This window comes from Narcine bancroftii, chromosome 3 (assembly GCF_036971445.1).
Source record: "Narcine bancroftii isolate sNarBan1 chromosome 3, sNarBan1.hap1, whole genome shotgun sequence".
Classification (NCBI taxonomy): domain Eukaryota; kingdom Metazoa; phylum Chordata; class Chondrichthyes; order Torpediniformes; family Narcinidae; genus Narcine; species Narcine bancroftii.
In genome coordinates this window covers 361,387,571-361,412,429 of record NC_091471.1, presented here as the reverse complement: position 1 = coordinate 361,412,429, position 24,859 = coordinate 361,387,571, and the positions used below count along the sequence as shown (strand labels likewise).

At 43.1% G+C, this 24,859-nt stretch overlaps 1 protein-coding gene across 2 annotated transcripts in view; it reads left to right on the top strand.

The window, feature by feature from the left end:
- Positions 1–24,859, top strand: part of LOC138759501 (zinc transporter ZIP11-like) — a 489,253-nt gene that overhangs the window by 25,939 nt on the left and 438,455 nt on the right. For both annotated transcript variants that reach the window (XM_069930028.1, XM_069930027.1), the window contains one exon: positions 7,306–7,464. In XM_069930028.1, the coding sequence (XP_069786129.1) occupies positions 7,306–7,464 (159 nt within the window). The remainder of the gene's footprint in view (positions 1–7,305; positions 7,465–24,859) is intronic.

Genomic DNA, 24,859 nt, shown 5'->3' with positions numbered 1-24,859 from the left:
AACCACACTCTGCACTCGTGAGGAAGGTTTACTGCTCTCGCCAGTGTTGCATAGTTGAAAAGCAGCTGAATACACTAAAGCCTAAAGGATTAGATCGTGAGAACAACTGGTCATATGGATTTGGCAAATATTCTCTCATTCAGATGATTGAAAAATGCTATAATTGAGGAATTTAAAATAATTCAGATAATAGAAACAGCATGTAATTGTCAATTTAATTTCCATGCATAACCTGCTGCTTTATTTTGGAAGAGCAAGGAAATATAATTGGAAAATAAGAATTGATTTGAATTAAGCATTTTTGGGATCTAGGGTATTCAATTTCAAAATCATGAAAATGAGTAAGGCCATAAAAAGGCAAATATAACAAAGGTTTTTTTTCCATACAAATGGACTGGAATAGCAGAGTTGTTCTACTAAACTTGCATGAAACTGTGGTTAACCTCCACCTGGAATGCTAGTTTCCTCGTAGACCAAAAACCTCTGGTGTCGGGCATCTATGGGGATTTGTAGACCCCCAAAAAGTAAATTTTCTGGTTGCTTCAGATTGCATGGATTGGCAAGCTAATGGTGACGTGCTCCAATATTAAACATCCATTTTTTAAAAAAACCTATTTATTATCTGCAATTTTCTTTTTTTTTTGCCAGTTGCTTGAGGCTGTCGGTTGATTGGATTCCGGAAAACCGGGATTTTACTGTATATTTTTGGTCTCCATAATTTAAAAAGGCTACAGAGGGACTCAAAAATACAGAAAAAGATTTACAAGGATGATAACTGAACTAAAACTAAAGAGATATCAAAGAATGAGGAGTCTGTAACTTTGCTCTCTAGAAAAGAGAAGAGATAATCATAGACCAGGTAGGGGGAGGGGTGGTGGAGAGGAGGAGTTTTCATCGCTGGTCAGTTCTACTGAAAGTGGAGACTGGAGTTAGCTTCCAGTTCGCTGGAGTAAACATTTCCAGTGGCCCGACTATCAAGGAAGCACGCCACCACCTCAACTTTTTTTTTGAAGGCTGAAGACATTTGGTACATCTCCCAACATCTTCATCGAAAGCACATAACCTGATGCATCACAGCGTGGTGTCGGAGCTTCAGTGCCCACGGTCGGAAGGATCTGCTGAAGGTAGTGAAAGCAGGCTCACAACATCATACAAGTCTCCTTCCCAGGCATCAACTCCATCCATGTCTGGTTCAGAGGAGAAAAGTACCCAAATTATAATTTTTTTTATAAGTCTATAGTTTTATCATTAAAATGTTCTGGTTTGAAGGTAGCTTTTAAAAAAAAAAAAAAAAAAAAAAATACTTGGAGGTATTCAAAGATTCCGATAACTGCATCACTTTAAATTTAAATAGTGGAGTAAATATTGCAAAGAAAGTCACCCGTCTGAGGGATCATTTCCACATTGCATACGTTTTTTAATATTAGTAATGATGAAGAGAAATGTAACAAATCCTTGCACAATTGTTCAAATAATTAAACTACATGCAAACCTTCAAGATTTTCAATAGAAGTAAAAATTTGAATATTTGGATTCAAAATGCATGCTCAAGCAATAGGAATGTCTTGTCTGCATCTCCTCCCGGAATGATGTCTTCCATTCTTATCTGTCCTTCAGAAAATGTTGCTTCTCCTCTTCTGCCATTAACCCTGCCCTCACCTACGCCTCCTCTATTTCCCGCACATCTGCCCTGGCCCCTTCCAACCCAAAACCCATCAAGGACAGGGCAGTGATCATGGGTCAGAAATCGAAGGTGGAGAGGGTGAGCAAATTTTAAGTTCTTGGGAGTCACGATCCCGGAGAAACTTTCCTGGACCCAATGCACCAATGCCATCGTGAAAGGAGAGTGGGGGAAAAAGTTAGAAGATGCGCACGCCTCGTGGAAAGAAGATGGGAATGGAAATGAAGTGGGTGGGGGGAGGTATGGTTTTAACAGAAGACAGAAGTCGATGTTAATGCCACCTTGGAGGATATCCAGATGGAAGGTGAGCTGTTGTTACTCCAATTTTCGGGTGGTCCCAATCTGGCAGGGTATGGCACTGTTGGACAACAGTTGTGTGAATGTACCACTTATCATGTACTCATTTTACATTATTTTCATGGACGTTGCTCCAGGATTAAATTAAAAGCTTATTTAGTATTTGAAATAATTATGGCTTGTTTGTTTGCAGTAATCACTTTCAAACTCTCAAGCACACCCTGCCATAACCAAGCTTTTAACAAAAAAAAAATCAAATGAGCTCCACTATGCACTAATATGAACTACTGTTAACAGAAGGTCCTCATTTGGGGCAACACAGTCCTTTCAACCAAGTGCTATTTTCCAGACCCAAGATCACTGCCTGAACTTGCATGGTGATTACTGTAAGCTGTCAATGCCAATTTTCACAAGCCTAATTTCTGACAGGCCTGTCCACTTGGATAATTGTTTCAAAAAAAGACCGTGTAATGTTCTTTGACACAGTTCTCCACAAAGCCGTACTATTCATTAGTTTTGAAAAAAAAAGGTCTTGAATTTATTCCAGTTATCTTTGTGCAGCTCTCTGGTTTTTCAAACAAACTTTGCGAATGTTACCAATCTGTGGCAATATTTGTTGATCAGGTCATCTGTAGAAGTGAGAAACAATGCTGCCAACGTTTGTGGGATGCCATCCTCAAACTGTATCTGTATAGCTGATTTTTTTTTTGTTGAACTATCTTCTCCTTTGACAACCTTCCACTCTGTCCTCAACTCCACCAATGTCTGTATTGTCTGCAAGTTTACTAATCAGACCATCAACTTTAATTATCATTAATATAATGTGTAAACAACAGTGGTCCTATATACACTGTTGGCCAGACCACTAGTCTCTGTAGGGCCTCTTATACTGTATATTTTAAGTGATCCTTAAGTGTTCTGCAGCCGTTCAAATCAGTGAATGGTGGTCACAGTGTAATGTAGAAATTTGCACGCAACCATTCTTCAGAGAGAAATAACTTAACAGTGCAGCTTCTACTCATAAAGAGGATAGAAGCACCTGACAGCCAATTTACCTGCAATATTGCAAGGTATGTCTAACCATGCTTCAGCATCATCAGGGAACATAGACTAGTACTTTCTGTGCTCCACCAATGTTAAGAACGTAGAACACTCCAGCAAAATGCAGGCCCTTAGGCCCTCAATGTTGTGCCAACCTAAATATTCCTACCAAAAAAATAATGGAACCCTTCCTCCTTTGTAACTCTTTTTATTTCATCCATGTGCTTGTCTAAGAGTCTCTTAAATGTCCCTTAACCTGTGTGTGTGTGTGTGTGTGTGTGTGTGTGTGTGTGTGTGTGTGTGTGTGTGTGTGTGTGTGTGTGTGTGTGTGTGTGTGTGTGTGTGTGTGTGTGTGTGTGTGTGTGTGTGTGTGTGTGTGTGTGTGTGTGTGTATTTTTTAAAAAAAAAATGCCCCTGATGTCTCCCCTAAATATTCCCTCCTTCACTTTGTATAGATGTCCTCTGGTGTTTGCTATTTCTGCCCTGGGAAAATGGCACCGACCGCCTTGTAGACCTTGAAGTCACCTCTCATCCTCCTTCACTTCATGGAGAAATACCTTGCCTCATAAGACTTATTTTCCAATCCAGCCAGCATTCTGGTCAATCTCCTCCTTCCTATTATGAGGTGATGAGAACTGAACACAGTATTCCTAGTGTGGTCTCACCAGAGATTTAGAGATTTGCAACATAGCCTCTTGACTTTTGAATTCAATCTCCTGACTTAACCAAGGCCTACTTAACTATCACAGCAATCTTGAGAGATGTATGGATTTGGATCCTAAGGTCCCTTTGTTCTTCCACACTGTTAACCATCTGACCATTAACCCTGTATTTAGCCTTCAGGTTTGACCTACCAAAATATATCACCTCACACTTATCCAGATTGAACTCCATCCTCCACTTTTACGCCCAACTCTGAATTCTGTCCAACCTTTTGTAATCTACGACAACCCTCAGCTCTATGCACATCTCCTCCAACCTTGGTATCATCTGCAAACTTACTGCCCCATCCTTCCACTTTCTCATCTTGGTCATTTATAAAAATCATGAAGAACGTGGTTCCCAGAACGGATTCCTGCGGAGCTCCACTAGTCACTGCTTTTAATTTTCACTTTTCCATTTTATTAAAATACTCCTTGATTCTGGTTAACTGTCACCCACTTGAACAATGCCTGGAGTTAAACTTAATAATCATGTGTTCGGAACAATTCCTGGCCTTGTCCATAACTCTCCTTTGAAACTTCTGTAATCCTTCTGCAATATCTGTGTTTCTCTGGCCTGTAACATGTCCTCAATTTTAATATCTCCATTATAAATAATGGTGCCTAAGATGCCAGAGGTCCTTGAACCTTACTGAATCTTCTTTTATGAAGCTCCATAAAATTATCTTTTTGATCTTGAATCTGTTTTTCTCATTACTGATGAGATGTGGGTGCTGGTCACGAGGCCAGGATTTACTGCATATCTCATATTCTTAAGTGGGAGATTGTGAGCTGTCACCTTGATCTGCTGCTTCCTACGTAAAATGAAGACACTGCAATATATTTATAAATTGTCTGCAAAGGTTCTCGCAATAAACCTTTTAGATATTTTACAGTGATAATGTTTCACATAAATGTAAGTTGGTACAAATAATTTTTTAGAGCAAACAACCATCTTGCTTTAAAGCAGTGGTTTTCAAACGTTTTCTTTCCACTCACATCCCACCATAAGTAATCCCTATGCCATAGGTGCTCTGATTGGTAAGGGATTACTTATGGTGATACCTGAATAGAAAGAAAACGCCTGCATTGAAGGTTTTTTTTAAATTTGCAAGGTCTGCTCATGCAATCAGAATCAGGATTTATTGTCATGAACGAGTCATGAAATTCGGTGTTTTGCGGCAGCGTCCTAGTGCAAACATACATATTATAACCATCTTACAGCATTCTTATAAGAAATACTAAAAGTAAGGCAGTGTCTTTGGTTCATTGATCATTCAGGACTCTGATGGCAGCGGGGGGAAGAAGCTGTCCCTGTGCCGCTGGCTGTTCATCTTTCGGCTCCTGTACCTTTTCCCCGACGGTAGCAGAGTGAATCCTGGGTGGTAGGGAGGATAGAGGCTGCATTTTTAAGAGTTGTCCTCGATGGAGTGAAGTGTGGTGCCTGTGATATCGCAGGCCGAGTTAACAACCCTCTGGAGTTTATTCTTGTCCTTCGAGTTGGTGCCTCCATATCAGGCAGTGATGCAACCAGCCAGAATGCTCAGAAGTTTACGAGAGTCTTCGGTGACGTACCGGATGTCCTCAGACACCTCACAATGTATAGCCATGCATGAGACTTTGCAATTGCATCAACGTGGAGGCTTCAGGACAGCCTCCGAGAAGTTGACACCCAGGAATTTGAAGTTCTGGACCCTCTCCACAACTGACTCTTCAGTGAGGACTGCTGGGTCCTCCTAAAGCCCACAATCATCTCCTTGGTTTTGCTGACGTTGAGCGCGAGGTTGTTGTCATTACACCATTCAACGAACTGCTGTACACTTCCTCATGGCTGTTTGTGATTCCGCTGACAACTGCGGTGTCATCGGCAAACTTGTAGATGGCGTTGGAATTGTGCCTGGTCACACAGTGGTGGATGTATAATGAGTAGAGCAGTGGGCTGAGCACGTATCCTTGAGGTGCGCCTGTGCTGGTGATCAGTGGGGAGGAGACGTTGCTTCCATTTGGGACTATTGTGAAAGCAAAACCTTAATTTGAGGTCAAATGATTTTAACTGTAAAAATCTAATATTTGTCTATTGCCTTGAAAAATTTGTAGCATTGAATTAAATTGATGTCATTAAAATAACATTGTATTTTTGTAAAATAGCATCGATTGAAATGTGTTTTGAATAACTCGAAAATAGTATTAAAGTTTAAAATATGAGACTTGATCATGTTTGTGTTGTAAATCCTCATTCTCAGTATTGATTTCATCATGGCCAATCATTAAATGAGATGGGAAAATATTCCTTCATGTGCTTTATTAGATTTGCTCAATAAGGTCTTTGAAGGGGACTGTTAATGCATCACAAGTTATCTGGCTTTGCTATTAAAGCAAAATCTAGATTAATTTGTACTTTTGGAAACCAGAAAATAGGAAACGAAAGCTGTCAGTTAGGCAGACAATTCGTTTCATGCCAGTTTCATTTCCAATGATCAATTTCTGATTGACCTGAAATGTTAAATCATCTCGCTCACAGAGCAGCCCATCCTGCTCAGTGCTGCCATCAGTTTCTGACTTTATGCTGATGTTTTTCACAGGATTACCACTCGATTTTAAAAAATCGATGACATTGTGCCAGGATAAGTTGATGTAGAACTTATTATCTTGTGTGAACTGATGTTAAACAGTGGGGGGAAAAAAAACACCTCCTGATGTTAACCATAAATGTAACACATTTTTCTCCATATGCAATTCACACTGTTGTTAATCTTCAAGCTTGTTCTTTCCCAGTTCAGCAATTACTGGATTAGTTCAATTAGATAACCAACAATGAATATGCCATAATATTAGAATATGTGGTGAATCTTTTATAAGGACATTTCTATTTTATTCGAGCATTGTTCACAAAACAATGTATAAATTACTTATGATTCATATTCTGTATTACATTATATAAAAGTTACGGAACTAATATGTAGACAATATAACGTAATATTTTTCTCTACAAATCAATAAAAATGTTTTCAAGAAAAGCAATTAACCGTAAATACCCACGTAATAGTCGATACCTTGTAAAAGTTGACCCCTATTTTTAGTCCAAAAATCGGCTATTTTCCATGTATCACATGTAAAAGTCAACCCCCCTAATTTTGGCCTCAGCTGCCCTCCCAACACCTTGACTGCAAACCCTCGTCTTGGCTGCCCGCCCCTCTCAGCTCCATGTGCCCTGACTGCGGATCCTTGCCTCGCCCACTGGCCCACCGGAGCTCTTGATGCCCTGAACCGCGAATCCTCGCTTTGGCCGCCTGCCCAGTGGAGCCCCTGACCTCTGAAGGCGGACTTACCACCCAGTCCCAGCCGGCTGCCTGCCCATCCAAGCTCCTGACGACCTAGATGTTGCATGTATTTACCCCAAAAGTAATAGTTGACCCCCTCAATTTTTCCTGAAAAATTGCTCCCGGAAGTTTGAGTATTCCATTGGGGGGGGGGGGGGTTTGCTGTTCATTTTTCACATGCAATTCCCATTGTTCTTTTTCTCAAAGCGTGTTCTTGTTGAGTTCATGAATTAAATTTGCTGTTCATTTTGTTCTTGTTCCAAAGGTTATGCTGGCTGCCTCTTACTGGTCATTGCTGGCCCCTGCGATTGAGATGGCGGAATCTTCAGGTACCTACGGAGCATTTTCCTTCTTTCCTGTGGGAGTGGGCTTCACGCTCGGAGCAGTCTTTGTTTATTTGGCTGATGCTTTTCTGCCGTCACTGGTGAGTGTGTATAAATCAAATCCACTTTGAATCTGCAAACTTCCCTTGGGATGCAGGCATTTCTTTATTGGTGCACGGAATGGTTTGGCATTTCAAGCAGAGAGAGGAAAAAGAAACATGGGAAGGCTTTATAGAAGTCATTGGAGAGTCCTGAAAGTGTTGACTATTTTTACCAGAAAATAACTGGTCAAAAATTAAACCAGTAGTAATATTCAACATAACCTCTGATATTAGATTTAAAATATTACTGTGAAATAATAATTTTCTATCTGAATGTTTGTTTGTTCATTTTCCTTAAATGAGGACACTCTCTAAGTTCAGTGAAGGTGCACTTGGTGAGTGACAGTGTGGTCACCAGTGGACACTGACTGTTCGGCTACCCATATCGGGTCCAAGTCTGGAGATGCAAAGTATCTTGTCACATTGCATGACGTCCCTTTATGGTGTAAGAAGGAGTTAGCAAGTGGAGGGTGGGTGTTCTCTGCCTCTCTTCCTTCATAATGATTGAACAACAAACCTTAAATAAGTGGATGCAGAAGCAGAGGAGATTGAAGTTGATCAGAGGTGTGTAGGATTGCAGAGGTGTTCGGATGGATAATGTATTTGTAGTTAGGCATGGTACCCTGTCTTCACATCCCACACACATGATAATTGTGGATCCAAAGTAAATATGAGGTGTAACTTGAAAATATTTCAATCCACCAGCTTATCTGAAGCTTTGTGTGAAGCATACACTCGTGGTTTAATTGCAGAGTACCAGTGTGTTTAGAATGAGCTCCTTAAGCTTAAAAGGTTCTTAACGCTCCGTATCCCCTTGTCGAATTCGAGTGAATGTACATGAAATCATTATTGTTAGTTCAGTGAGTGGAAGCAGTGACCTGTGATCAGACAATTTTTTTTTGAAATTCTGGGAGTTTGGTCACAGAAGGCAGATTTTGAAAGTTGAACAGATACCTTTTCAAAGTAGTGAGCTGGGCGGTGGGGGGGGACCAGTAAGAGTGTATCTGCACGGATACATCCGCTACAAAAAAAATAACCAACATGCAATCCAATTAGCTGATTTGAACAACTTATCAGCTGATTTGCATCATAAAAATGAACGGAAAACAATTAGCGCAGCGGTTAGGACAAAGCTAGTGACTCGGGTTTGAATCAGATGCTGTCTGTAAGGATTTGAACACACTCCCTGTGTCTGTGGATTTCCTCCGGGTGTGGCAGTTTCCTCCCACCCTTCCAAGGGTATGGGTTTGTAGGTTAATTTGCTGTACTTGGGTGGCAGGAGCTCGTAGGCTGGAAGGGCCTGTCCTGTGCTGCGTGTCCAGAAAAAGAAATTATTGGATGAGGGTGGAAACTTCAATGTGAAATTCAATTTGCTTCTGGCCGGACACACGGACTCCATCTCCAAGAATGCCAGCATTATTTGACTCGAGTCTGACCTCAGCTCAGCCGCTGAAACCTTCAGCCACTTGAATGCAGAATTATTCTCGGAGCCAGTACTACTTGAGCAAACCTCTGCTGCCTGTTTGCTCAGTCAGTTCATCAGAATTTATTGCCATGGACATGTCACAATATTTGTTGTTTTGTGGCAGCATTTCAGGTGCAAAATTGCTATAAATTAAATTTTTTAAATAAGTTAAAAAGAAGAGAAAAGTGAGGTCGAGTCTGTGGTTTATTGTCCATACGGATATCTGATGGCAGGTTTTTGTACCTTTGGGTACTGTGGGTGTTAGTCTGTATCTCCTTCCTGATGGTAGCAGTGAGAAGAGGACATGGCCTGAGCGGTGAGGGTTCTTGAGAATAGAAACTGCTTTCCTAATATGCCTCCTCTTGTAGATGTCCTTAATGGAGTGAAGACTGATGCCTGTGATGGCACTGGCTGAGTTCACAACTCTGTATCCTTTTACTGCACTGTGTCTTGGCACCTCCATACCAGACAGTGATGCAACCAGTCAGAACGCTATCACGGTACACCTGCAGAAATTTGCAAGAGTCTTTGGAGACATTCCAAATCTCCTCAAACTCCTCATGAAGTTGCTGGAGAGCCCTCTTTGTGACTGCATTGGCATAGAGACCCCGGGATAGATTTTCAGAAATGTTTACACCCAGGAATTTGGAGTTCTTAACCCATTCCACTGCTGACCCCTTGATGAAGACTAGTTTGTGTTCTCCTGATTATCCCCCTCCTGAAGTCTGCGATCAGTTCCTTAGCTTTGCAATAGTTGAGTGTGACGTTGTTGCTGTGACACTACTCAGCTAGCATTAGGTTTATTAAGAAACATTAAAAGAGGAACAGCTGTGCACTTGGTAAGACATAAACCTTGCAGAATTCCTTTGAAGTAAAATAACAGCCCTCTGCTGAAGAAATCCCAATCTCCTAATATTTAGACAAAAACAAAGTCTTCTCACTATTCAGTCACTATTAAAATACAATATTGGTCATCAATTGATATGCTAATTATAGTACAAAGGGCCTCATTTTGCAAATGACAAATAGCTGGGTGATTTCGAATGTGAGCTGTGTGCTGCCAATATTCTATTCTCATGAAGGATGTTCTGCTTGATTTTTCCATTGAGGAGACAGTTAAAATCAAGTCACGCCATAGTAACCAAAAGACCTGAAAGTAACGGTGTATTAAGTATGTTGGAAGTAGGTCTTCCGTGTACACAATAATTATTCATGCCGGTCACCAGTTTTTTTTTTCCTGCAATTTTTGTCGAGTAAATTAAAAAAAATTCAAATTTGGCCATTAAGCACTGGGGTCGGTTGGTGCCTCTAAGTTGGCTCTGCTTGATTTTGCTTATACCTGACGTCATGCGTTAGTTACTATTTCCTTCTTCAGCATGTGAGCAGCTGAATTTCTCCAGCATGTTTGTGTATGGGACACGGGGAGCGTGGTATCGGTTGCAGTGGGTGAGGTGAGAAGAATGGCGATTGGACTTATCGGAGATCGGCAGACTATTTTCAACAAGCCATCTGCTACAAGTTGACTTGACAGAAATCTGTCTTTAAGCGTCATGTGAACCAGAGTGCATTTCATATGATTGCTAACGGATATTTTAATGGGAATGGACATCTTCACTTTCTACAGGGGAGACAAGTGAGCTTTTTTATTTTGTCTTTGTTTTGTTCATGACCATGTTGCTTAGATTTTGTTTAAAAAGCTTGCTCTTTTTTTAAAAAAATGTAGACATACTGCATTGTCACCTTGTCAATAAACTCCTACCCTGCATTATTTCATTTGCAAAATGCTAATTAAGCCCAGCCTTCGTTTTGGTTACAATCCCGGCATCCTTGTCTGCTACTGGTTACTTGATTGAGGTCGGAATAATTTCAGCCCACAAGCCCATGTTGTCCAATTACACCCGATTGACCTTAGCTTCCAGTGCGTTTTTGAATGGTGAGAGGAAACGAGCCGCTGGGGAAAACCCACGCAAACACTGGGAGAACGCACAAACTCCTTACAGTCAGCGCGGGATTCGAACCCCAGTCCAGATCGGTGGCGCTGTGAAAGAGTTGCGCTAACCGTGTTGAGAGGGAAAGCTCATTAGGAGAGGGGATGCTATTCCCCTGTTGGAAATTTTGAAATGAGACCTGAAATCTGTTAGATTTCTGGGGGTTTCAAGTGATTAACAGGACATTCAAATTAAAGATACAGAACATTGAAACACAAGAAGTGTCAGATGAAAAGCGTGTGATTTCACAATATCTCATTTGATGCATCATTCCAAGTAATGTTTATTCTATGGATACTATTTCCCACCAGAATATACTTCATACTTGGTTTCAAATTCACATTAAAAGTTTATTGTCACAATGAGAAGGGTTCTTCCATGAGTGGTCCAGCAAGTCTCCTCTAATCTTCAGCTGTGAGACTGTGGCACTTGGCCCTATATATTTCAGCCAGGGACGACGTCATCCCTAGATTTGATCACAGTATTTGCTAAGATCAGAATTCTCAGCCAAGGGGGGGTGTGGGTGTCCAAAATCGTGATGCATCTGAGATCTTGCTTTTTTTTGTAATCTACTATCTGCTAGTACTTGTGCAATTGGATGATAATGAACTTGGTCGTCAAACTCTGATGCTTGGGGGAATGGCAGCACTCGGAAATGGTGTCATGCCACAGGGTCTGATCGCTTTTCGATCACTGATCCTCACGCCGCACTTCAAATGATGTTCCACGTGAGGTATGGTCCTGGGTTTTGGAGGGCAACGGAGAGGCAACACCTTTGGATGTTGGGACGTGAAGTAAAAAAGCAGTGAGGAATTAAGATGTGCATTTGGCATTTTGAAAGGTCAGTGAAATGAAAGTGACTAGAAATCTTTCAGCAATTCAAATTTAGTTAGGAATTGCAGTTTTTGAATTTATTGAATACCTTCAAGGATAAAATGGCAATATAAAACTTAAAGCATCTTGCGATCAGTTTAATGTCACTACATTATGGTGACGGTTATTTTAATTGTTGATGAACATTATCATGGATGTTCAGCCTCGTTTTCAGATAAATGCTTAAGGCTGCCTTTAGATCTATATTGTTTGATGACAAGTGTAAAATTTAATACAACTGAAGTTGTGAGCATTTTAGTGCTTGGAAAATGTTGAATGATATCAGTACTTTCCTCCATAACCAAGGGGCATGCATACTTCACTTTTGAGATGTATAATTTAGCAGTTCTGTTGATTGATGAGCTAACATTTCCGATAGTCCCCTTTGGATGATACGTCTTGATATCCTTGTTTAAAGTGGTTATTATCTAATCGAGTAAACAGCAGAAATTCCTACGTCTGATTGAAATGAGGAATGATGACACCTTGGTAATGCACATAAGGCCAGCAAGAAGAGGAAGAATTCTCTTAGCTTCTGCAGCCATCAGACACAAAGGATGAGATAGGTCAATGTAGAGTTTTTGAAAATTGAAGCCTTAAGAAATAAGGAATTCTAATTCTAGTTGTAAGCCAGTAAGATGCCTCTTTCAAAATCTAAATGATTGAATTATTTTCATTTAATTACTTTATGACCTTTGCGAGCTACTGAACATGAAGAAAATACTTCTGTGCAGTGCTGAGTTTGTTTCATGTGTTAATGTTTCACCACAAATTGTTGCTTGGTGACCATGATTTAAAAAAAACAGCTATTTCCTTCACATTGTAGGAACAATTCTCCATAATTTTGTTTATCTCTGCACAGAAGTATATATTTATGCAATTTTTTGATAAATTATTCTAAACGTACATCATATTTCATGCTGTTCCATTTAAAGCTTAATTTCTCTTGCTGCTGTTTGACAATGTTAATGAGCCACTGGTAGTTATGTCTGTGTGAAGTCTGTACAATATCTGCAGCTCATTAATTGTTTATTGCGACAATTGGAGAAGATGATAAATACTCACTGTTCCAAATGAATTTGATTCTAATTATGTGTTCATTAAAGGTATTTTGGACTCTCATTCACACGTAAAAAAATATACCACACGAGCGTAGAAATGATACTTCTAATGGAATCTTTAGATTTGCTCTTGATTTGTTTTCCGAATCAAATATTGAACTATCTCCCACTTTGTTCTTTGTTTCTGCTGCAATATAAGAATTGAAATTGAGGAAACAAAGGTCGTGTAATATGTGGGCCCCAAGAATGTTCCTCTTCTGTTTGGAAGTGAAGAAATGTGCTGGCGTAGCCCTTTGTACTTCAAACACTAAATTAAATCTGGATTGTGGCAATTTGTACAATTTTCCCACCTTCAGTGCGGCAAATAGCAGATTTCAGATTTGGAGGCAGAATGACCACTTGGTGGTAGTGCAACAAAAAAAACTGTACACAGTGTACACATTTAAATAAAGAACTGTAAACAGATAATGAATGTAAACAAACTGCAATACAGAGAGAATTAAAAAAAACTCAATAAAGTGCACAAGTAAGAGTCCTTAAAGTCGCTGATTGAGTTTGTTGTTGAGGAGCCTGATGGTGGAGGGGTAGCAGCTGCTCCTGTACCTGGTGATGTGAGTCTTGGTGATCTACACCTCTTTCCTGATGGCAGCAGTGAGAACAGAGCATGTGCTGTGGATCCTTGATGATTGCTGATGTTCTCTGATGGTAGCATTCCCTGGAGATGTTCTCGATAGTGGAGAGGGTTTTGCTTCTATCCTGGGCTGTGACCACTACATTTCTTTACGCTCAGGGATATTGGTGTCCCCCTATCAGACTGTGATGCAGCAGGTCAGCACACTTTCCAGCACATGTCAGTAAAAATTTGCCAGTGTTTCTGATGTCCTACCAAACCTCTGCAAACTCCTGAGGAAGTAGAGACACTGGCGTGCTTTCTTCCCGATGCTGCTAGTGTGTTGGATCTGGAAAAATCCTCCGAGATGGTGACCCTCCCCCAGAACTTTGCTCACTCTCTCCACCTCACAATGATCACTGGATTGTATACCCCTGAAGTCAATAATCAGCTCCTTGGTTTTGGTGACATAGAGTGCAAGGTTGTTGATGCACCATTCAGCCAAGTTTTCAATCTCCATCTCTGTATGTTGACTCATCATCTTTCTTTAAACAACCCACTTCCATGGTATCATCGCCAAATTTGTAGATGGTGTTATTGCCATACTAGCCACACTGTCGTAGGTGTAAAGTGAGAAGAGCAGGGGGTTAAGAGCGCAGTGCTGTGGTGCTCTGGTACAAATGGAAAATTGTGGAGGAGATGTTCTTACCAATCCTCACTGATTGTGGTGTGGAGGTGAGGAAATCCAGGATCCAGTTACACAGTGGGATGTTATGTCTCGCGTCTTGGCATTTGCTGATCAGTTTTGAGGCGATGATGGTGTAAATGCTGGACTGTAGTCGATTAAAAAAACACCCTGATAAATGGATCTTTACTGTTTGAGTGTTCCAGGGCTTTGTGAAGAGCCAGTGAGAGGGCATCTGCCATAGACCTATTGCCATGATAGGCAAACTGGAATGTATCCATATCACTGCTCAGACAGGAGCTGATATGCCTCAACATCAGCCTTTCAAAAAACTTTATCACTGTTGATGCAAGTGCGACTAGTCGAAAGTCATTATAACAGACTACTACACTCTTAGGCACTGATAAGATTGACGCCTGCTGGTACCACTCCCTGCTGGAGTGAGATATTGAATATATCTATGAATACATTGTAGAGCACAGTATTTTGAAATATTTTCAGGGTGCAGAAAAATTCTTTAGTCAGAGGGTCATGAGATTGTGGAACAGGTAGCTGTGGAAGCGAAGTTGTTCGGTGGATTTCGGGCAGACTCATTGGGCCTACTTCTGCTTCTATATCTTGTGATCCCACCTCCAGCTTCTGGCCTCAGAATAAAGAAAGGGGGTACAGTGTCTCTTGTAGATTTCTTGACATGCACTGATTAAGCAGAAACTGTTTTCCTTTAAATTTGTGTATTTTGAATGGTTAAGTCCGATGACTATGAATATGTTCTGGACCTAGAGCACAACCAGAGCTAAAATTGTTAACTCGAATCAAAATCCACTCAGAATTTGAATAGAAACAGCTTTTGAATTTTCAATTTAAAAGCTTAATGCCTTTTACACTTGAACATTTTGGAAATGGAATATAATGATTTCAGGAGAAGAAAATATCCCCCTGATCTAAAACCTGAATTCCAGCCTGTCACATTGCAGCATGTTTGATTGCAAAGTAATGGCAATGTTGAATTCCTTCTTGATTGCTGAAACTTTTCAACCATGTTCACAATCAACTTTCGCAAGTCGTTCCGAAAGCATTTGACAGTGACCGGCTGAATTTGCTCACTTACAGAAAAAATTGCGACTTCTGAAAGAAGCCAGAAGAGCAGATCTTGCATGTTGCAAACTGACCAGGCGTCAGGCGTCTGGACGTTTCCAGTGTTCTCTTAGTTTCAGGTTCCAGCAACTTCTGTATTCTGCATCTCACTGTTGCAGAATGTTCCTTCGTCATTATTTTTCTTACTGGCCACACTGATCTATGGTCTGAAACACACCAAAAGTGTGATGTGTCCAACTGATTACATATCTCCACCCCCCCACCCCAACACTCATCCGAACTCGTACCAATTCTGCCATTTAAAACATATCTATTGTTCTCTTCCATTGCTCAAGAAGGCTTGCTGAACCACCACCATCTGTTCGTCGTATATCTGCACCTTTTTTTATTATTTGCTCTTAACATTCCAAGCATTTCCTTTATCCCCTTCGGAGGGGTTTACTGCTGGAAGACCATCTGGATATTTGTGAAACGAGCAGTGAAGTTACTCTGTCGGATCCCCATTTCCGAGGCGTCCCTGTGAGTGAAGCCTGTCCTTGCCACATTTCAAGACCAAGTGAAGAATTGGTGCAATATTCCCATCCCAATCTTTCCCTCTGAATATTGAGTGGACCCTCAATGCCAAACAGGAATCATATCTTTAATTTCATTTGGTACAAAGATTTTAAATGCTCTTCCAGTTTGACCAGAAGTAAATAGCTCTGTCAAATCAGAAATGGAAAGAAATTGAACAATCCTGGGAGTTAAAGGGTTTGAATGGTGGTATTTCTGAACCAGATGCAGTAATAACTTGAGCAGATTAACACTAAGTGGCGCTGTTAAACTTGTTTTTTTTAATATTGATTTATTGATTTGTTCAGAATATCCCCTGATGGAGTATGAATCAGATCCAGTCAAATAGGTGAGGGTTATAAATGTCTCTGTGAAACCTGAACCAGATGTCTTGTTCACACAAAGCATTTGGTTGTAAATAGTTGCCACAGCAGCTATCATTCTCCAACAACATTTTCCATTTGCTCAGATTGATTCAGTCTAAATAGACCTTATCTACCTGTTAGTGCAGTAGAAGCTTCAGGAGTGAAGTGTACCTGATGAATTTAGGAGGTGTGTTACAGATGTGTAGGAGTAATAAAGAACAATAATCTCTCACCTTTAAGTAAAGCATTTAAGTAAATGCTGCTTGCATTAGTACATGGGTCTTTTACTAGACTGCCCCTTAATTGTTTTGTATGAATTATTAAGCTACAACATAGAAATTTATTTCTTCAGATGACTGAGAACATAAGAAAAAGAGCAGGAGTCACCCATCCGGCCCGTCGAACTGCTCTGCTGTTCAATAAGATCATGGCTGATCTGATGATAGACTCATCTCCACCTACCTGCCTTTTCCCCATATCCCTTAATTCCCCTACTATGTAAAAATCTATCCATCCTTGTCTTAAACATATTTACTGTCGTCGCCTCCTCTGCTTCAATGGGCAGTGAATTCCACAGATTCACCACCCTCTGGGAAAAGCAGTTCCTCCTCATCTCTACCTTAAATCTACTACCCTGAATCTTGCAGCTATGTCCCCTCGTTCTGGACTCCCCTACCAATGGAAACAACTTATCTACCTCTATCTTAACTGTATTTCATAATTTTATGTTTCCTCTCATTCTTCTAAGTTCCAGTGAGTACAGTCCCAGTGGACTGAATCTTTCTTTATTGGCTAACCCCCTCATCATTGGACTTCTTAAAATTTGTGTTATAAATCAAAATTATGTCCAGACGAAGAAACCAATTGAATGAAGAAAATCTTCACTGCAATACCTTTGCAACAAATGCTACAAAGGGTTAGATTTGTCCATTGTCGCTGTCATTGGATATCAAGTCTATTTTCATCTGATTGTATAAGTACAACCTGACAAAGCAGCGTTCTCTGGTCTTCTGTGCAAAACTTGCAGACATACAACCAGACATAACATGCATACAGACAAACAATACATGTGCAGGACAAGTATTTCATCCGTACAAATAAATACATTTTGTCTTGGATAGTTAATGTGAGAAGTTCCTTTGGCCGTTCAGCATTCTCCCTGCCCATGGGAAGAAGCTGTTCCTCAGCCTGGTGGAGCTGGCTCTGATCCTCCTGGATCTCTTCCCTGATGGCAGCAGCTGAAAATGCAGTGTGCTGGGTGGAATGATTTGGCACGCTATTTTCAGACAACGATCGCATTGCCTCTCCCATGGGTGCAAAAGCTTTTTTTTTGAAAGAAAAATATATTTATAGGGCATTGATATTGTTGGCAAAGGTAACATTTATTGTCCATCTGTAATGGTCCTTAAACGGAGAAGGCTGTTCGGAGTGAACAACATCAGTGGGCCTGGATTTGTAAGGCAGACTTGCTCTGGGTGGCACATTGCCTTTCCTAAGGGATGTTGGTCAACGAGATGAGTTTTTGAGAAAGGCTGGTAATTTCATTGTTACAATTAATGAGATGAGTTTTTTTTTCTATTCCAGATTTATTTTATTTATTAGAATTTAAATTCCCCATCTGTTGTGGTGAGATGGTTTTCTTAGAATCTACGATCCAGCCTACTGAAAGGCAGTTCAGTTACTTCACAACAACAGCAAGGTATTAAATTAACACCATGACTCAACACAGTTTTACCTCTTGTGAAAGCATAACCCTTCTTTACACTGGGTAGAAAAGCTATCAAGGATAAAAAATGTTCTGCATATGTTCTTTGAAGCTGAAGTTGATCTTTTATGTTGTGTTGAGAAGGGCAAATTAAGTTAAATTGTAAAACATTGTTATGAAAGACATTTATGACCCATTAGTTGAGTATCAGCATCAAAGAGGTGAAATCATCCGATTTTAACCCATCTGCTCTTTCACTATGTGTTCTTTTAAGGGCATGAATAGTCTACATTTTAGTTTACTCCCCGAGACAATGTGGAACTATGAAAAGCTTCCAAATAAGCAAGGTTCGACTAGAAGAACAGGGTGAGGCCAGGTCCCCTGCATAAACGTGGCTGAATGAGGAGAACCATATCTAAGTTGAACCCACACAAGGCAGTGGGACTAGACAAACATACCTGATTGGGTAACTGAAGGACTGCACAGGCCAATGGACAGAGGTATTACAGACATCTTCGACATGTCACTACAGCAGTTCATCGCCCCCCTACCCCCCCCATGGGTTTCAAGACAGCCACCATCATCCCAGTACCAATGAGGGTGGCAGTAACAGGCCTCAATGACTACTGTCCAGTGGCACAGCCCTCCACCATTATTATGCCTTGTGCATCTGGTGATGGAACACATTGAAGCACACCACCTGGAGACGAGAGACAAAATCCAGTTCGCCTACAGTCGGAACCATTCCACTGATGATGTTATCGCCTTATCCCTCCACTCCATCCTGATCCACCTGTGGAGAATGATGCCTCATGTGCAGTGGTAGATTATCTACCAACCCGGGCTGAGCTAGAGTAAGTCCCCCCCCAGGGTCAGCGTCAGGGGTGGGGTGCATTCATGGGCCATGTCTACCTACCTACCCGCAACACATTTTATTATGCTTTTGATTCCATGTCTCAAATTTCATACCTCCCTCAATGCAAATGATGAGTGAAGTTCAAATTACTTCATCATTATTCAACCACAAAGTGTTTTTCAATATGTCTATGGTTTGCAATTTTTTTAAAAACTTTGTAGTTACACAATATTATAACCTGTACCACAGGATCACAAAGCAAAAGATCACGGTGGTAAGCAGCGACAGCGCATTGTCAACTCACATCTGATCAAAAACCAGTTCTTCTTGTTCACACACCAATCGAAATCGAGACATTTACTTTGGCCTTGTATAATGTCTGGCCTCTGTTCAATCTGATCATGTTGCTCAACGTTAATTTGAGCAGATGATTTTGCTACCTTCATGTTACGACAATTGGCAATTACAAGTGTTTCTATTTCAACACAGTAATGCATATCTCCACAGAGGTTATCACCTATGGTTAGATTAAATGTTCGTTCAACAATTATGAAAGTATCTAGCAAAATATTGGCGCTTTCAGTCCCATTATTACTTCAATTGTGAACTTCAAGTTAAAAAGTGCAAATAATCAGATGATATAGACTTCACTATAATCCACGCTCATTTGTATGAATATGGCCAATTTAGTTTTTTTTGGTCTCGACCTTGAACTCGATCAGTGGTTGCTTTGTGACTGTCAACGATTTCTTTGTTTTTCAACCTGTAAGACATTGCCCTTAATTTACTTTCTGGGGAGGCCGACAGGGAACAAACACCACGTTGATAATCCACTGGCCATTTCAGAGAACCCATTCGCATGGTGCTTTTGTTTGCATGTATAGAGAGGAGCCAGGACAACATGTCCTCAACATGATTTTTTTTCTTTCTTCTTTGGCTTGGCTTCGCGGACGAAGATTTATGGAGGGGGTAAAAAGTCCACGTCAGCTGCAGGCTCGTTTGTGGCTGACCAGTCCGATGCGGGACAGGCAGACACGATTGCAGCGGTTGCAAGGGAAAATTGGTTGGTTGGGGTTGGGTGTTGGGTTTTTCCTCCTTTGCCTTTTGTCAGTGAGGTGGGCTCTGCGGTCTTCTTCAAAGGAGGCTGCTGCCCGCCAAACTGTGAGGCGCCAAGATGCACGGTTTGAGGCGTTATCAGCCCACTGGCGGTGGTCAATGTGGCAGGCACCAAGAGATTTCTTTAGGCAGTCCTTGTACCTTTTCTTTGGTGCACCTCTGTCACGGTGGCCAGTGGAGAGCTCGCCATATAATACGATCTTGGGAAGGCGATGGTCCTCCATTCTGGAGACGTGACCCATCCAGCGCAGCTGGATCTTCAGCAGCGTGGACTCGATGCTGTCGACCTCTGCCATCTCGAGTACCTCGACGTTAGGGGTGTGAGCGCTCCAATGGATGTTGAGGATGGAGCGGAGACAACGCTGGTGGAAGCGTTCTAGGAGCCGTAGGTGGTGCCGGTAGAGGACCCATGATTCGGAGCCGAACAGGAGTGTGGGTATGACAACGGCTCTGTATACGCTTATCTTTGTGAGGTTTTTCAGTTGGTTGTTTTTCCAGACTCTTTTGTGTAGTCTTCCAAAGGCGCTATTTGCCTTGGCGAGTCTGTTGTCTATCTCATTGTCGATCCTTGCATCTGATGAAATGGTGCAGCCGAGATAGGTAAACTGGTTGACCGTTTTGAGTTTTGTGTGCCCGATGGAGATGTGGGGGGGATGGTAGTCATGGTGGGGAGCTGGCTGATGGAGGACCTCAGTTTTCTTCAGGCTGACTTCCAGGCCAAACATTTTGGCAGTTTCCGCAAAGCAGGACGTCAAGCGCTGAAGAGCTGGCTCTGAATGGGCAACTAAAGCGGCATCATCTGCAAAGAGTAGTTCACGGACAAGTTTCTCTTGTGTCTTGGTGTGAGCTTGCAGGCGCCTCAGATTGAAGAGACTGCCATCCGTGCGGTACCGGATGTAAACAGCGTCTTCATTGTTGGGGTCTTTCATGGCTTGGTTCAGCATCATGCTGAAGAAGATTGAAAAGAGGGTTGGTGCGAGAACACAGCCTTGCTTCACGCCATTGTTAATGGAGAAGGGTTCAGAGAGCTCATTGCTGTATCTGACCCGACCTTGTTGGTTTTCGTGCAGTTGGATAATCATGTTGAGGAACTTTGGGGGACATCCGATGCGCTCTAGTATTTGCCAAAGCCCTTTCCTGCTCACGGTGTCGAAGGCTTTGGTGAGGTCAACAAAGGTGATGTAGAGTCCTTTGTTTTGTTCTCTACACTTTTCTTGGAGCTGTCTGAGGCACAGGGAGAGCTGTCCGGGCACAGGGAGAGCAGCGGCGGCCCCGGCCCAGGTCCGGGCGAAGGGTAGACGGCGGCGGCCCCGATACGGGCAGGAGCAAGGGGGAGGCGGCGGCCCCAGTCCGGGCACAGGGAGAGCAGCGGCGGCCCCGGTCCGGGCGAAGGGTAGACGGCGGCGGCCCCGATACGGGCAGGAGCAAGGGGGAGGCGGCGGCCCCAGTCCGGGCACAGGGAGAGCAGCGGCGGCCCCGGCCCCGGTCCGGGCGAAGGGTAGACGGCGGCGGCCCCGATACGGGCAGGAGCAAGGGGGAGACGGCGGCCCCGGCCTCGGTCGAGTGAGGCAGACGGAGGCCCCGGTCCGGACAGGGAGTGGGAGGCGGCGGCCCCAGTCCAGGCACAGGGAGAGCAGCAGTGGCCCCGGCCCCGGTCCGGGCGAAGGGTAGACGGCGGCGGCCCCGATACGGGCAGGAGCAAGGGGGAGACGGCGGCCCCGGCCTCGGTCGAGTGAGGCAGACGGAGGCCCCGGTCCGGGCAGTATGGACCGACCTAGGAGGGGAGGCAGGCCCCTCCAGCCCGGGTAAGAAACCTGCATAGGAGAAGGTCACTCCGATATAAAACCTACGACCCAAGGATGATTATCCAACTGCATGAAAACCAACAAGGTCGGGTCAGATACAGCAATGAGCTCTCTGAACCCTTCTCCATTAACAATGGCGTGAAGCAAGGCTGTGTTCTCGCACCAACCCTCTTTTCAATCTTCTTCAGCATGATGCTGAACCAAGCCATGAAAGACCCCAACAATGAAGACGCTATTTACATCCGGTACCGCACGGATGGCAGTCTCTTCAATCTGAGGCGCCTGCAAGCTCACACCAAGACACAAGAGAAACTTGTCCGTGAACTACTCTTTGCAGACGATGCCGCTTTAGTTGCCCATTCAGAGCCAGCTCTTCAGCGCTTGACGTCCTGCTTTGCGGAAACTGCCAAAATGTTTGGCCTGGAAGTCAGCCTGAAGAAAACTGAGGTCCTCCATCAGCCAGCTCCCCACCATGACTACCAGCCCCCCCACATCTCCATCGGGCACACAAAACTCAAAACGGTCAACCAGTTTACCTATCTCGGCTGCACCATTTCATCAGATGCAAGGATCGACAATGAGATAGACAACAGACTCGCCAAGGCAAATAGCGCCTTTGGAAGACTACACAAAAGAGTCTGGAAGAACAACCAACTGAAAAACCTCACAAAGATAAGCGTATACAGAGCCGTTGTCATACCCACACTCCTGTTCGGCTCCGAATCATGGGTCCTCTACCGGCACCACCTACGGCTCCTAGAACGCTTCCAACAGCGTTGTCTCCGCTCCATCCTCAACATCCATTGGAGCGCTTACATCCCTAACGTCGAAGTACTCGAGATGGCAGAGGTCGACAGCATCGAGTCCACGCTGCTGAAGATCCAGCTGCGCTGGATGGGTCACGTCTCCAGAATGGAGGACCATCGCCTTCCCAAGATCGTGTTATATGGCGAGCTCTCCACTGGCCACCGTGACAGAGGTGCACCAAAGAAAAGGTACAAGGACTGCCTAAAGAAATCTCTTGGTGCCTGCCACATTGACCACCGCCGGTGGGCTGATAACGCCTCAAACCGTGCATCTTGGCGCCTCACAGTTTGGCGGGCAGCAACCTCCTTTGAAGAAGACCGCAGAGCCCACCTCACTGACAAAAGGCAAAGGAGGAAGAACCCAACACCCAACCCCAACCAACCAATTTTCCCCTGCAACCGCTGCAATCGTGTCTGCCTGTCCCGCATCGGACTTGTCAGCCACAAACGAGCCTGCAGCTGACGTGGACTTTTTACCCCCTCCATAAATCTTCGTCCGCGAAGCCAAGCCAAAGAAGATAGAGAGGAGCCAGGACATCTTCGCGACCTTGGCCCATGTATTAAGAGTGGATTTTATCTTATTTTTTTTTCAAAGAAGCATTAAACATGAAGGTCAAATCAAATCAAACAACATTATTAACATTAGTTTTCCAGTACTCCCACGTCCCACCCCTGTATTTGAATAGAAAATGAAATTTGCTGCACTGTATGGGTCTTTTTTTACTTGCCTGCATTATGATAATTGGGATCAACACTTTAATGACAATTGGGTACATAGTTGCAGATAGAAGGCAGGCGATGACAGGTATGCAGGTTTTCCTGGTGCTGGCATAGGTAGAGCAGTTCCAGCATCGGGGGTGGGGGAAAGGGGGATTATGTGTACGGAAGACAGCCAATGATCTCGCATTGAGCCGCTGCTGCACTGAGTGGGCTCGTGAGGTCCTGGAGCGGCCCCAAAGCAGCCCGATGAGGTGCCGGTGTGGCATTCGGTGAGCTCCAGCAGCACTGCACCTCTCAATGTCTCCAACACCAACCCCTCCCCCTTGTTTTTGGATTTCGATGAATAGGTAAATGCCAATTGACAGAAGCATTGAAAGCTACAAGTTGTTGCAATTTTGAAATACTTTTAATATTGTGGCTTAGTTCCCTTTGGTATTGTTAAAGTAACATTTCTATTGTTTTATCTTTTATTTTTATTGTTGTTTGACGGGCTCCCTGATCTTCTGGGCCCCTAGGCTTCAGCCTAATGATTAATTCGCCGCCTCTCATACACCAGGCTACTGTTCATCGGCTTCATCTCGGTGTTTTATACAGTCATTCCCCAGAGGTTGGTGGAGAAGCTGTCCTCACTGAGACTCAACATCCCTTTCTGTTACTGGATTCAGGACTTCCTAACAGAAAGACCACAGTTTGTCCAGATCGGTATAGAACGTTGAGTACCTCAGGGCTGTATGCCTAGCCTCCTCCTGTTCACGCTACCGGCCCACATGTGCATAGCCAGATCAGGCTCCAATCGAGTCATAAGTTTGCAGATGTCATGACAGTAGTTTGGCCTCATTAGCAACAATGATGAGTTGTTCTACAGAGAATATTTAAAAATTTTAAATTTAAACATAGAGCACTGTAACAGGCCAATTTGGCCCTACAATTCCCTGCTGTACTCCATTTACCGACACCCCATTACGTTTTTGAAGGATGGGAGGAAACTGGAGCCCGTGGAGAAAACCCATGCAGTCACGGGGAGAACATACAAACGGACAACGTGGGATTGAAACCCAGGTCCATCTCGATCGCTGGTGCTGTAAAGGCATTGCGCAAACCACTACACCAACTGTCACGTCCAGAAGAAGTGAAAAATCTTATTGTGCGAGAATAACAACCTGAATCTCAGTGTGGACAAGATGAAGGAGATGATTGTGGATTTCAAGAGACCACCCTGCACTGCACAAAAACTCCGGACTGGAGAGCACCAAGTTCCTTGGAGACCACTTAAGTAGTGACTTTTTCTGTACACACATCTCCTCACTTGTCAGGAAGGAGCAACAGCAACTGCACTTCCTGAGAAGATTGAAGCGGCCAAGGCTAATGGTCAATGTCCTGTCGACTTTCCACAGGAGGTCTATCAAGAACATCCTGGCCGGCTGAATCACTGTGTGATACGGTTTCTGTGGAGCATTTGATCGGAGGGCAATCCACAGGACTATAAGAGCGGCGGAGAAGATTACTCGGGTCGTCTTCCTCTCCCCCACCCATTAATGTGGTCTACTGGGATCGTTGTCTTAAGAGGGCTGCAAAAAATAATTGAGGGCCCCTTCCACCCCGCACACAGCATCTTCCGGCAACTCCTTTCAGGAAAGAAATGCTTAAGTATCAGGGCCACCAGGCTGCGAAACAGCTTCTTCCCATGGGCAAT